At 34.2% G+C, this 16,046-nt stretch overlaps 1 protein-coding gene across 1 annotated transcript; it reads right to left on the reverse strand.

Moving 5' to 3' along the window:
• LOC100373628 (ceroid-lipofuscinosis neuronal protein 6 homolog) lies at nt 1-16,021 on the reverse strand. Its single transcript, XM_002736796.4, has 7 exons — nt 15,802-16,021; nt 13,513-13,696; nt 7,700-7,798; nt 5,190-5,378; nt 4,125-4,180; nt 2,425-2,562; nt 1-1,051 (listed from the first exon to the last, which is right to left on the reverse strand). Exons 1-7 carry the CDS (start codon nt 15,900-15,902, stop codon nt 697-699), a joined length of 1,122 nt encoding a protein of 373 aa, XP_002736842.3. The 5' UTR covers nt 15,903-16,021; the 3' UTR covers nt 1-696.
• Between the last annotated feature and the right edge of the window lie 25 nt (nt 16,022-16,046).

Raw genomic sequence — 16,046 nt, forward strand, 5'->3', positions numbered from 1 at the left:
TTTATTCTATTTTTGTTGCTTTTATTATGTCTAAAGTATGAAATACACAAAACAATCAGTGATTTTTTTACTATACATAATTCCTTCACCCCCAAGGAATTTCACACCAGATTTGAACATTGCCACCAGCATGCTTTCAGACAACCACCTATCTACCTGTCATTTTAGAGTTGCACTCTACATTTTAGTACTTTTCATTTGGCATGCTAAATTTTCAGCAAATATGTCCACTTTTGATTGAAAACATTTCATAATTTACAAAATAATAATAATAAACATTTCCCAAAAAATAAATTAAAAGTTTGTGGCTACTGAGTGTCTTATTTCAATATTGATTTTAGACAGGCTATATTTATATTCTGGCTATAACCCTGGCTGTCATCTTTGAACTAATCACGAAATCATTGCAGGGGCATATGGATTAAACAAATTATTAAGTATGTGTATGTAAGTTTGAGAAATAATTGGTCAAGTTATGGTTACAGCTCTGGATGCATGCACAGAGAACAAATCATAAGTCTCTGTTTTGGACTTTGTTATAACGAGGACTAATTAAATATCAATATAAAAATAACATATTATGATTGGCAATGATAAGTTTCAGTTTGTTGTTTTAAGTGAGTGCTCAAAGTCAGCAAACTTTAAATTGTTATTCAAATGGCAGCTACAGTATTATGTATCTCTATCCTCACTGTATCATTGAGGAGCGCCCGGAACAGTCACGGTCAAAATCGGACTTGATATTTTTTCCACTAACTCATCAATACCATCCATACTCGGCACTAAATTCTTGCTGTACATGTTATTCCACCAAGTCAGTGGTTGCGGAATTCCAGTAAATCCGGGGTATTTTTCATGCAGTGCACTGTCTCCCCATAACAGCCATTTCCAGGACAATAAAAAGACCATTGCTATGCCCATACTTTGTAATAGAAACTGACCATTGATGTCAGTTATTCTGTGTTGAGATTGCTCAAAAAGCTGATAGAACAACATGAAGAAGGTTAAAACTAGGAATGATGTCAGCATTTGGTATTCTGCTATCAGATACCTGCAAATAAGATTTGAAACAGATGTGAGTAATTTCGTTCTATGTAGAAAGATGATTTTAAAATCATTATATCTCAAATAAAATTGTTTCCTAAGTCAATATAGAGATACATTGTAATTGATCTCACATCCTCATCCAACAGGCCACTGTATGTGGAAATTTATTATTGCTGAATTCCACCAGCGAATCAGTAAAACATGCGTATAGTAAACACATCTCATAATAATATAGTCTTACACATTGTTATGCTGTAATATGAGAACGAGAAAACAGGCCATTGGAAAAAAGTTAATTACAAATATTCACTAAAACTGGAGATGCTAGAAAATGCTTCCATGTGAAGCGAATTAAATTTCTGCTTAAACTGCTTTATACATTGATTTAAAACTGAAACACCATGTTTCAGTCTAGTAGACCAAATTGTTTTTAGGATACAAAATAGTACAAGCTGAAAATAATTATTTAGTATGCAAATTAGTTAATTAATATTCATAGATTAATTCCAAAGCATAATATATCCAACATACCGATATGTACAAATTCATATCAAAATTTAATCAGGTCAATTGTAAAGTATGTTTAACATATTGCATTCCATTTTATTAAGTGTATACCTGTTACCCGCCAAACACCACCCCCACCCCGCATTCAGCTGTCAGTCACCCAAACGACACTAGGAACCAGCGAAGACAGTACATCACTACAAGCTTGTCGGATCAACAAAGATTTCAGTTGTGTAATTTTGAATTTCTGATTAACAAACTTGCATAATATATTTTTTTGGAGTGTATCTTGAATGACACAGTGTTATTTTTGGGCAGATTTGCGTCTTTTCTATGAAGCATATGTAATAAGCAATACTGTGTTAAAGAAGAAGTTGTTTGAAAAAAGTTTATGTGGGACGACGATGGAAAATTTTCTATACTAACAGCTTTGCCTTGTCATCTTTGATGGATTAATGAATTCATCATAGAAGGAATTATTCTGATAAATATATATCATATATCAAAACAATCAGTTTTCAATTTGGTAGTTTTCTAAAAATAATTTTTTACCAATTTGCTAAAAATAGAAAATTACCCGGTAATATTATACAAAATGATAAAGGTTCATCCATAGTACCTACATATAGCATTGTCAAGGCTGGTAGTATTTAAGATGAATTTGAAAATGGAATTGTTGTCGGTGGATGGATGGACGATGGTTGAAAAACAGATGGATGACAGGCAGTCACCTACTGGTATACAAACAGCTGCTCCGTTCTGCCATCTCTGATGACCCCAAACTCTATTTCGATCTACACTGTAGGACTTACAGGTACTAAAAATTGATGCAACATTCGAATAATTATTTTTGATACAATACATACTCACCACATATATAATGAGAAAAATGGTAGAACAAACCAACTCTGCCTGCTTAGCTGCTGGATTCCTTCCGGAATGCGATGTTTTCGCTTAATAAAGCATCCCATGAAGTAGAAGAAGAAGATAAGGAATAATGTCAACTGCCTGAAAAATAAAAATACAACTGAATATTTGATGATGCTTTTATATCTCACTGCAAGTAAAAAAGCATGCATAACATGGTTCCATACATGAATATCTATGTGGTAATGCAATTACATATGTACGATATCCACAATGAAAAAACAAACAAAATTAGGATTACATGACATTTTTTCAGGAGGATTTGTTTTTTTGCAATGGTTTCATTGTATTTTGAAATTTTGGCCGGTCAGATGGGATGAAACAAGTCAATATTATTTTTGACATTTACATGTATTTTAGTGAATCTCCAGTTTATATACAATAGGAATTTCTCCCATGATGCACTGTACATATGTACAGTAATATGCTCAGTAGAGTAAATTCAACTAAAAATTCATAAATTATTCAGAAGATATGATTAAAGCAGCTAGTACAGCTGCATTAAAAATACATGGTATATGTCACATTGGACGTGGCACAGAGCAATATATATGTTTTGTATATGGCAGAATGAGCCAAGTGACATCACATGGTAAGAAAAATATGTTATTTTATGTTATTTTAAGTCGAAATGCTGTGCAAAATGTGTTTGGAGCAGAAATAGCATGCAGACCAGCACAGGTTGTCAGATTAGATTAAATTCGCTTTGAAGACAAGAGTGAAATCAACTAGAGTCAAATTGAGTCCACACGCCTGCAGTGATTTCACAACATTCTTTTTTATTTGGAAATACCACACATCAAACATTTTAGTTGGAAGTTAATTAGGCCTTAACTGTGACTGGTTAAAAAGGCACCAATTTTATAGGTAGGAGAAGCAAAGGTAATTTGATTGAGTAAAATAAACTAAATTTTATTGGCTGTAACAGAAAATCATACATCTTGAAAAACAACTTGCCATAGTTTTAATTTAATTCACATTTTATGCAAAATAATTGTAAAAATAAATGTGTCACAATACTTTAGTTAGTGTCTTCAGAAACTGAATACAAACTTGATTTTTTTCTTGATTAACTCACTTCTCAGCAGATGCAATATTGACCCAACTTTGATTTTTGATTGAGAATCTACTTTGACTCAAGATCAGTCCTGTAGAGGGGGCTTTACAAAATCAAGTGTCATAGCGGAATAAGGCCACAAGAGGCCAGTAACTAGTAAAAGTTACGGCATTCCGATTGGTCCATCAAGTTCTCATTCTTTGTTCTATTTGGTTACCTGGGTTACCTGATGTCAGTGCTTACGCTCATGGTCGTTCTATATATAAAGCTGGGTTTTCCATTCACTCTCGTGAAACAGAAATACCAGAACCATCTCAAATAGGAGGTCTAAGCAGACAGAGCGAATGGGAATGGGAATGAATTTATTGCAGTATTACAGAATGTTTAGACAGAAGAACTTTTTATGTTTTCAAATTACCTCACTTAGTCACGTGCCTTTCGGCTGGTATCCTGGCTCAGTGCAACAATATGCCCATTACTAGTTACCTACATTCTACTTGCCATTCGCAAGGAACGCCGGGAACCAGTCAACATTGCTGTTAGAGGGCACACTTACAGAGAAACAAATGAACATCTAAATACTTACCATAATGGCTGTCCAATGTCTTTTTCAAAACTACTCAATAACCTAAGCACTGTTAACTAGGTATACAAGAAAAATTGAAATAAATCAAAATGGTAAATTTTGCATACAGTTCAAACCACAATTTAACATAAGCATCTATTAGTCAAAATGAAAGTAATATCGGGCAGTGGTTGCCATGATGTTTCAAGTTCAATGTGGATCCCCAATCTGATGTACATGAATAAATAACATGTTGGGTGAACGGCTAATATCATCTTTAACACAGATTTGACTAAGAGTAACATACCTGTGATAACCTTTTTTAAATTAGTGCTCAAATACATCTATCTGTTGGCAATGAGATGCATGCTCACTTAGATTGCAAGAACCCAGAGATGGAAACTGATAGGTGCCAATTTTTGGGAAGAATCTCAATGCACAATGAACAATTTGAGAATTTGCCTAAGCAGATTATGTTTAAGAAACAGTTGAGTTCAAGGGATAGTTTCATTGTTAACAGTCTTGGAGTCTTTATTCATAAAATCTTATGTTTTTTTTGTTGTCGTTTTTTTTAAATTTATTATTGTTGTATGTGTCAGTGTATGTTACTTTGTTTGTTTTTGGACATAAATTATGTAATTTCTTACAGTATTTCAAGTCAAATCAAATTCATAAATACAGGTTTTAAGTAAGAAAGATACTCATGAATGAAAATACTCAGAATTCATCACTTTTTCAACAAATTGTACAACCAATCACAAACCTTGCGGCTATCATGGGCTTTAGTGAATCATAGTCATGTAAAAGCTGTGGTAAAATGAGATAAAAATTATATTTTTCTTTAACTTTTTATTCATTGGAATTGTTCTAAAAGTCACAATTTTTAGACAATATTTGATCAACTTGCTCAAAATACAGTACTACACTGTATAGCATACTTTCCATAGAGCAATGGCTCATGGGTGATATGATGGGCAATCCAATTTGAACAATGTCAAGAGATTTATGATCAATTTTTTTTAAGATTCATGAGTAGGGTTCTAACAGTTAACCTTAGCATTAATATATTTGTAGTTATATACTCACAATTTTTTGGGGTTCAATTTTCTTCATCGCTGCATTTTGGCCGAGTGGTACATTTGTGTCATAGCCAATAGAAACCAGCCTTTCAGTGACACAGTCACTAATCATACTGATACTGGAACCAACTGTGTTTAGTATCACAATAATATATATAATCGTAGATGTACTTCTCCTAGGTGACTTCTCCCAAAGCTGCAAAAAAAAAAAAAAATCACCTATCTCACTATTTGTTTTCAAATACCTTCTTGAATCACTATATGTATTCACCAAAGTTCAACATTTTCATAGCACTTTACTTTACTGATATATTTATGATAACATCACTTTTCACCTAACTACACACTGTGCCTAACTTCACCATTTGTATTCAACGTGATGCTGAATTGAAACATCGAGTGACAACAAATTTGACTTACTAAAATGACCACACCCATATTTTAGAAACCACGTCCATTTCTGCGAATCCACGCCCAAATTATAACTCAATGTTAATTAACAGTTAACAAAACTTCAAGTTACGAGCAACAAATATTTTCATTTTTGTAAAACGTCCATATTTAGTAACTCGATGTTCAATTGACAGTTAACAGAACTTACGGGCAACCTATATTTTTGTTTTTGTTGAATCTTCACATTTAGTAACTTGCACTTGTTTTTTAACATTGTATATTTCCTGTAATTCCTGAGAAATGAGCTGATTGGCAGCTGAGTTTTGATAACTAGCAGATTTGTTTGAATTGTCTAATTGGTTTAAATCAGAATGTGTTCTTTTATCAAATTGTGACTTTTTGGAGAGAAATGTTTTTGTTAGATTATTAAAGGAACATTGCACATTGAATCATATAATGACCAAAAGAATGAACAAACAAAATATAAACAAATCAACAAATTTACAAGATTATTACTGTCGAAAATTCACACAGTTTGTTCTATAATGTATGGATTTTTTATTCCTGTAAAAAATGGCTCGGGCAGTGCCCAACATATGTTCACTCGGTCCTTAAGACTCAAAGAGTGTTCAACGAGTGTTAAAACGAGCATTTCGCCGCCTGGTAAACACGGTGAGATTCAACAAATTCACACGATCATTTTGGGTGGGATACTTGGAGACATTGCCGCCGTATGTAATGACTTAAAGTAACCATCTGATGCTTAAGCCTGAAAGGGGGAAAAACAGACATTTTCCTGTATGGTGAACAGACATCTCGGCTTCTGCCTGCCACCTATCTCAACAGACATGTGATTATCTGGCATTGATTGTGTTTCTCAGGAGACATAAATAAATGTTTCATAAATGTAAAATTACAACCTCACCAAAAACAATTATTCAACTCGTAAATGCCTTTCCAAGCAAAAAAAAAAAACAATTTTCGCCCAATCTTCCACGTTTTTTTGGTGATATATGATTGATTCAGCCCAGTATTGAGATAGGTTATTTATTAGAGGCGCCCAGGATAACATTTGCCATGAGTGAAATGAATTTGAGAGACTCCAAAAAACGCAATTTATGACACGCGACTTAAAAACGCAATGTAATGCACATGAATATAACGACAACATTTCAAATGTTATAGTTATCTGAATCACCATGGCGATAGCTATGAAAATTGCAACCAAATGGTTATCGGCAAGATTTCAGGGATGGCAGTTATGACCCCCCCAAAAAAAACATTATTTAAGATAACACATGAATGCCTTTTCGAGTTAAAAAAAAAGACTGTTTACCATGGTGATAGATACGGTGATTACAACCCCAAACATAATTTACTTTTAGTGAGCGTGTTTTATGCTATGAGAAAGACCTTGAACATACTTTAGCGCAAATACATTCTTTTTGATTGCCTAACATGGCGAACACAATTTAATGCACATGAATTTCCTGACTAAGGTTTGAAAGTTTTAGTTGTCTGTGGTGTAGGACAAGCATTTTTATGCTAATTACATTTCTGCTGTTTTAGTTAAAAATTATACGTTTTTTTGAATTTCGTTGGTGATAGCAATGTAATTTGGGACCAAAACATTATTGGCAAGATCCAATAGATGTAAGTACAAAGTGATTTTTATTTGATTGCCTAATGCTTTTATGCAAGATATTTTGTGAACCAATTCACTTAACTTTTAGCACATACTGTTATCACGTGCTTTAACTGCTATTCCATCACCTATATTAGGATAATCCATGGGTTTGGAAGCTGGATTTAGCAATTCCTCATGGAGCAGATTTAAAAGCTTATAAACCTCATCCACTATTTTGTAATGTGTTTCAAGGACATATTGGCTACAGTGAGATTCTGAACAGAAATTATTTTTTAATACTGACAGTAAGAATCTAATGAGAAAATACACAGATTGTTGCTAGATTCTGAGCAGAATCTCATGAGCAAGCTAGAATGTGATCATAAAATTGACAGACTCTTTTTAGAAACTAGCAAGAGAAAATGGAGTGAGGACTGGATCCTCTAAGCTGGTGAATATTTCTGTCTATGCTGGATTTGACTCCTTAAGATACTAACCTTTAAAAGACAGAATGGTACAGTTATGCAGTAGGATATCTGCATAAAATCCGCAGTATGAATCTTGCCAAATGGCAGCCAATCTGAAGGAAAGTATATCTGTAGAGGAAAGAAAATCATAGTGAGACCAGATGATAAAAATAAAATTGTTCATGAAGAACATTTTTTTTTAATTTTCAATCAAGAAGTAAAATGTTATACAACATGCATAATACATTTTATTTCTTATACTTCAAAGTCACTAAAATGTGTACAGTGATATCAAAAGATTAATTGTAAAATTATGATTATGATATCATTTGACATAGTAAATGAGGGAAAAAAAAAAAAATTGAAAAAATTAGGTCGGTCGGATTTTTTTTTTTTTTTTTTAAACTCATGAAAACTAAGGATATAGTAAATAGCCGAGGTATATGGGGGAAAAAACGTGACCCGATATTCCATAATTTTCGGTCGGCCGCTGAGGGAAACAAAACAATTTTTTTTTTGGCCTGAGATATAATGGCCATGAGTTGAATCTGTTAACTAGCATGTTTGGTGATCACCCCATCTACATCAAATTATTATGTTCATCATAGAAAGTTTTAGGCCGGATTTGATATGTCAAATAAAACCTATAAACATATAAGCTGCTCTCTGATTGGTCAGACAATTAGGTGTTATGGTTGGGCAGCCAATCAGGCACAATCTTGTAAGTAGCTTAACATTTACTTGAAAGTTTGAAATGTCCTGTCTTGATTGAGATGAATAAAAATGGCTGTCAATTGACCATATTTAATTGTAATAATACAACTTACACTGTGCTCAACCACACTGGATTCGGGTTTAGATTACTAAACCACTTGCTCAATTTATTGATCTCTAAACACTCTGTATGTACTAACACCACCACTCAAGTAAACTTCTCTGGGCAAATAATTGATATTAACTTTTTCACCACCAGTTCCCTCTTTTCATCACAAATTCACAAAATAGTCCTGTTTATAGTCTGCATTTTCCTTCCGAAGATTGGTACAAAAAAAAGCCAAATGTGTTGAGTAAAAATTTAAAATTGATTCAAATTTCCAGAAATATTGAAAATATAAGAAAAAAGTGCAGAATAAATTTAGCCGAGAAAGTCTGGTGGAGAAAACAATGTTACATACATATTTACATTTTGAGGACTGAAAATATGAACCACCATGTTATATCCTAAAAATTATTACAAGTACATTTGTGCAATTCAGAACACAAGTGGATTTTAAATAGTTAGTTTTATGTTAATGGTTTAAAATCTGTAGTGATAATTTCATATGGTACATGTTACATAGGTAGTTACAAATAAATTTAGAATAAAATGCAGTATCTTATAATCCCCAATTTGTTAAGATCCACTGAGCTAATGCTGTTTAAATGGCATATTTATAAATAGTTGAAAGAGGTTTAACAGAAATAGACATCATCTTCAGTAGCTATGGCAACAATACCATAGGATGTACATGTATGCACATCTGTATAACTGTATATCTATGACATAATGTATAATGAATATTTAAAATTTGAACATAATCAGTCAAAGCAAGTCAGAGATATGGCACTAATAGAACCACATTCATTAAAACAAAATGACGACCAGTCGGCTTATCTGAAAAACCAAATGATGTGCATCAAGGTCCTATAATGCCCAAGTATATACCAAGTTTGAACAAAATCCATCTGTAAACAGCCAAGAAATGCTTAATTTTGATGATTTTCAGTACAAAAATGGCTGCCATTCGACAGATCGTGAAACAAATTGATGTGCACATGTATAATATTATGTATGATGTATGTGTGAAGTTTGATTGTGATTGGTCCAGGCATTTCTAAGATACAAGTCCAGACGCACAGAAGCATGGACACATGGACGCACGGAGGTCAAAACATAAGTCCCTGTTTTCGGACTGCGTTGGAACAGGGACTAAAAAAAAAAAGACCTGGAATATAATTGAATTTATTTTGTTAGAGATTTAGGGCCATATTGTAGAATGCTCTATGGCAAGATAATTAGCGAGGCAGAGCAAGTTATCGTGTTTAGAAACACATTATCACATCTAGAATCCAATATGTATCTGAATCCAATATGTCTCTGAATCTAATATGACTCTGAATCCAATATGACTCTGAATCCAATATGACTCTGAATCGAATATGTCTCTAAATCCAATATGTCTCTGAATCCAATACGTCTCTGAATCCAATACGTCTCTGAATCCAATATGTCTCTGAATCCAATACGACTCTGAAATCCAATACGACTCTGAATCCAATATGTCTCTGAATCCAATATGGCCCTGAATCCAATATGGCCCTGAATCCAATATGGCCCTGAATCCAATATGGCCCTGAAATCCAATACGACTCTGAATCCAATATGTCTCTGAATCCAATAGGACTCTGAATCCAATATGACTCTGAATCCAATATGACTCTGAATCCAATATGACTCTGAATCCAATATGACTCTGAATCCAATATGACTCTGAATCTAATACGTCTCTGAATCTAATACGTCTCTGAATCTAATACGTCTCTGAATCTAATACGTCTCTGAATCTAATACGTCTCTGAATCCAATATGTCTCTGAATCCAATATGTGTCTAATTCCAATATGACACTGAAGAATTCATTATTGTTGTTATGAATCACGACCATCAGATGTAAGAAAATTTAATTAAATGTCTCTGAATCCAATATGTTTTGAATCTATATGTCTCTGAATCCGATATGTCTCTGAATCCGATATGGCCCTGAATCTAATATGGCCCTGAATCTAATATGGCCCTGAATCTAATATGGCCCTGAATCTAATATGGCCCTGAATCTAATATGGCCCTGAATCTAATATGGCCCTGAATCCAATATGGCCCTGAAACCAATATGGCCCTGAATCCAATACGTCTCTGAATCCAATATGGCCCTGAATCCAATATGGCCCTGAATCCAATATGGCCCTGAATCCAATATGGCCCTGAATCCAATATGGCCCTGAATACAATATGTCTCTGAATCCAATATGGCCCTGAATCCAATATGTACCTGAATCCAATATGGCCCTGAATCCAATATGGCCCTGAATCCAATATGTCTCTGAATCCAATATGGCCCTGAATCCAATATGGCCCTGAATCCAATATGTCTCTGAATCCAATATGGCCCTGAATCCAATATGTACCTGAATCCAATATGGCCCTGAATCCAATATGTCTCTGAATCCAATATGACACTGAGGAATTCATTATTGTTGTTACAAATCACAACCATCAGATGTAAAAAAATTTAAATAAATTTTGGAGCTTTTTGTTAAAATGAATTTACTGGTACTTGCGAATAGAGGTTTACATTATCGCATGATAATATAAAACTTTAATGTCTATAAAAGCTATAGTTCTGATAGCGGTGATTTGTCATATCTGATTTAGCTTAGCAATTTATGATGTAATGCAATGTCCAAATATGGGCAGTGATGTAATCCAATGTCCAAATATGGGAAGTGATGTAATCCAATGTCCAAATATGGGCAGTGATGTAATATAATGTCCAAATATGGGCAGTGATGTATCTAATGTCCAAATATGGGCAATGATGTAATGCAATGTCCAAATATGGCAAAGGTATTTTACACTACCTGTAATTAATAAATGTAAACTTATCATCTAAACAACTTTATAAAAAATTGAAACATACATGGACTAGCTGATATTCCTGTGAGAAGACAATATTGCATGATTGGCTCCATTGTATATGTCAATATAACTCAACAATGCTTTAACATACAATTTCTTTGAGAAGATATGCTGTCATAAAATTATTGCAGAATATAAGGTTCTTGAATTCAGCAAAACAAAGAAACTTGAGCCACCATACATGTTTATGTTCTTGTAACAGTGAAGATTTTATTTAATCAACCTCTACTGTACTACCAAAATTGGTCTGTGTCAATATTAAAACATATAATGTGATTGGCCAATTTGACAAAATAATCAATATACCGGATTCTGCTGTAAATTCGCCCAGGGCCATTAAACAGCAGTTTGGGTTTGTAAAAAAATAAAATGGGACCAAAAAACCGCCCAGGGCGATTTTTTGGCAGTTTTTAAGGTGTTATTTTAATCTTTTCTGATGCCTAAAAGTTTCGCCGTAGTCATTGACGCCTATTCAAGGGTATTGATGTTTATTGTGACTAGCGTGAATTGGTTAGCTTTGTTTCGATGATGAGCTGTTATCGCTGTAAACAATGTTAAATTATTCTTCAAATGCTCAGTTTATCTTTTGAAAACAACTAATTTTTTTATTTAAAAACAAATCATGCTGCTTTCCCATCAAAATCCAAGCCAAAAGATTGTAGGTACTACAACATCAGTAAATCTCTTTCACATTGCGTTTAATAACATTAACATATTTAAATGAGCTATATGGTAATTTGAACACGTTGGCATCATCCATCGTTTTCATTGGTTAATTATATCGATTTGACTTGTCAGGGAAACATGGCAGATATTCATTACTACAGCATCGAGTGTTGAAAATGCAATCAGAATCATTCACTTACGATGAAATAAGTTGAAATCTATTTGCATTTCATAACAATTCAACGAATTTTTTGTACGTTATTATAATCATTACTAGGTAATAATAAACAATTGTGAAACGCAGCCTGACCTGATTAAGCTACCACGATCATTTGCTACTAAGGAATGCAGTTGTGTTCGTTGTTATTTGAAACTTCTTTTAGTTTTAGAATATACTTTCGTTACTAATAAAATGAAACAAAAGAGAAAGATGCGGCATCTACTTTTTAATTCAGCTAGAAAAAATGTATACAATTTTAGATTAACTTCTGCAATAGTGTCTTTCGGTTTGGGTGGTCCAACTGCCGGTGTTGAAAATCGGCGTAGGTGGATTTTTCAAAGAAATATAAGCCCCCTAAAAATATTTGATGATAATTTTGTGAAAATTTGATCCCCAAATAAGAGCCCACCAGCCGCGAGACCGCCCAGGTCGATTTTTTGTGATGGGCGAATATACGGCAGAATCCGGTACATAGTTTTGTGTTATAATATACAAGTATATTGTACCAAAATTTAGTTGGTGAGATACAAAATTTCAGTCAATAAAAAAAAAGAAATAGGATCGTTTTTCTCGCTAAAATATTGCAACATCTTGTAACACTTTTATGTATAACATTTATCATTGTTTATTTTGGACAAAATGGACACAGTTTCACATTACCTACAAATTTGCAAAACATTAAAAAAGTTTATTTTGTGAATAAATTTGACATAAGAAGTGTGAAAGAGCTGGGTCCCCCGAACAGGAAATCGTCTGTTTTTTCATGATATCCTCGGAGCGGAGCTACGTCAAAAGACGTTCCCTACTAAGATGCGCACCACTGTACCATGTATTTCTATGGGCTCTGTGCGAGCTGCTGTGGAACGCTGGTCGAAGAGTCGGTGAAAATAGCTAAATTTGAAAAAACACCACAAACTCAACTTTGCAGTAATACTGAACATCCAAATTTATATATGTTGGACATGCATGTTACACTGTTTAGTAGTCTCAACAGCCACCCAAAGTACTGAGAGTTTTCGGCCTTTGTTTTCGTCATGATGGTTGCCAGGTGGTGAAAATGCCTGGATATCCGCCCTGAAAATTGGGTTCCAGGAAATGACACCAAAATTCTGAAATTGCAAACTTTACAGGTCGCAAAACTGTAAATGTTTACTGATATAAACTAAGTGTTGAGTATATTACCACTTTGATTTGATAATAATGTTTTCGTCTGCATACTTACCCTGACAACATGTTTACCAATGTCCAGCACTATAAATACAACTGTTAAAGTCATCCACAGCTCAATGTGAAATTTTCCTGCTGGAAGAACTGATCGTTTACTAGACTTTTTTTTCTTCTCTTTCTTAATTTCTATCTCTGACTTGCTTTCGTCACTTGAACTGGGGCTAGTTCCAGACACTGGGCTTAAAATGATAAACGAATATTTACAATATGTCACTTAGAACATTCAGACGTGTAATGTAATTACAAGGTGACAGCCCATGGCCTATCATTTATGGGAACCAGCTACTGTGCATAAAACACTGTCCGTCCAGTTTTTAGTGACTGGCAATATTAGCCCCCAAATAATTATTTACACTCATGTGACAGACATGATTTATTTATCTGTGCAATTCCTTCATATGACATCCATAATGCATTTCCAGTATAAAAATAACAATCAACCATTTTAAATCAGATTCTGAAACAGATGCATGTGCAAATGTATTACATATTGTATGTGAACATGATCAATCCAGTCAGTGTTAACAATGTAGCTCCAAAAACAACATTCAGAAAAAACAAAATGGTCACCATTTTCAATCTGATCTGAAAAAAAAAAACTATGTGCATCATGAACCCATTGTGTTCAATAAACATATAAATTTGAATGAAATTTAAGCCTGCAGTTTTGGAATTGCAGAAATTCTGTCACTGTTTTCAGATTACATCTGAACGGAAACTATAAAAATACATAAAATAATGTAAAAAATTGCACAAAAAATGATGGCGCTTATCTTATCTTATTTTTAAAATAAATTTTTGTAGTATTAAACCATGTCACTCTGAGCAGTTTAGATATATGGCAGTTTTGAAAGCAAGTTAAGCTAGTTTAAAGCCAGTTTAAAAAAAGCTAAATGTTAATCCACAGTCTCCCCAACTCAGGTTTGTCATTGTCCAGATGTGTGTTCTGCAGACTGCTGTAATGTGTAAACTATGGCCACTGATGTTATGACACATTCAGTGGACCAGTATTAATTATTCAGTGAATTGTGTAATTCCAAGAAAGTCATTAAAGATGGCAGATCTTTCAGCATGGCTTCACAGGGAGTTGATAGAGGTTATTGTTTTGGTTGGAGGACTGTAGCGTAGCGTACCAACTTTAATTGGATATAGCTGAAACTATTCAATTGGAGACCAGGTACTTAATTAGGGATAGGGAATTGGCATGCAACTTACATGTGGTGTATTCACCAGAACAGAAGACAGTCACAAATTTGAGAATATATAAGTAGACATGTAATTTACATCTTGTTTTTACAAGAACTGTATGACCATCAAACACAAAGAATTTAAAAAGATGAATTTAGTTGGTGAAATTATCACTATGAGGAATAATCACTCACCGTGCCTATACTAATCAGTTATATGTATGTGACTAATTATATAAGACTATCACAACTAATGGATATAATGAATTATTAACTATGAATTATTTCATTACATTATTCACTGCGTTCAAAATTGCAATTACAGCCAAAACATTATTAAACAAGCCATGCTTGGCACGGCACAGTCCCTGTTAGTTATCGAATTTAAGATATATTGTTTTGTTTATAGTAATATAGCTGAAATATAAAAACGTCAGCAATATGATTTTGATGATTTTTAGCAAAGAAATGGCCACCATATGGTCATCTTGAATCAGATTGTGAAACAAATTGATGTGCACATGTATAATAGCATGTATGATGTATTCGTTAAGTTTGACGCACACATACAAGCATATGAATCAACCCAACTACGCGGATATTTTGAAGCAGAGGCTCGTGCAAGCGCAGCTCCAAACATGCGCAGTTCCAAACATTTACGCATGCTCGGGCCTGTGCTTCAAAATATCCGCGTAGATGGGTTAATTCATATTGCTCTGGTGTTTCGATTTTCACAGGATTTAACCCGTTTTAGCTCGAATAAAGGTAATATAAGTCGATCGATAGTTTCTACCGATATCATACTTGAGTTGTGTGAAGCGGATCGAAATATATGGAAAATCGTGTTATTTTCGGGAAGTTTCGATGTCATGGTGTCAACGCTTTCCTGCCTTGTGTTATTATATGAGTAGTAGGGGAATTTACCGGCGACTGACTAACTATGCCGATCCCACTTTAGGTCATTTTTTATTAGCCAAGAAACGTTCCGAGCGCCTGTGGGACGAATGTGATTTGGGACGAATCGACCGTCCCCCAAATGTTAACACACGTGCTGAGAACATCGCGGTAATCCAGAGATATCACTGAATTTTACATACCTACTCGCTGAATCAAAGTCGGTGGTTTCGGTCGTATTTACATTTTTGATTTTCGAGTCAATCTGCTTTCCTGACTTCGGGTGGCGTGTCTGTACTGGCATCGTAATAATTTATCTTGTCACGAATTATCTAGCAAAACAGTTTCTGACCTGACCCGAGTGCAGCTGGGGGATTCCTTGCCTCGCTTTCATTGTGCGCTTGCGCGAACACACGCGTGAGAGGGAATTTGAAGGGAGTCTGATAAT

The sequence above is a fragment of the Saccoglossus kowalevskii genome, chromosome 13 (genome assembly GCF_978046115.1).
Source record: "Saccoglossus kowalevskii chromosome 13, keSacKowa6.1, whole genome shotgun sequence".
NCBI lineage: Eukaryota > Metazoa > Hemichordata > Enteropneusta > Harrimaniidae > Saccoglossus > Saccoglossus kowalevskii.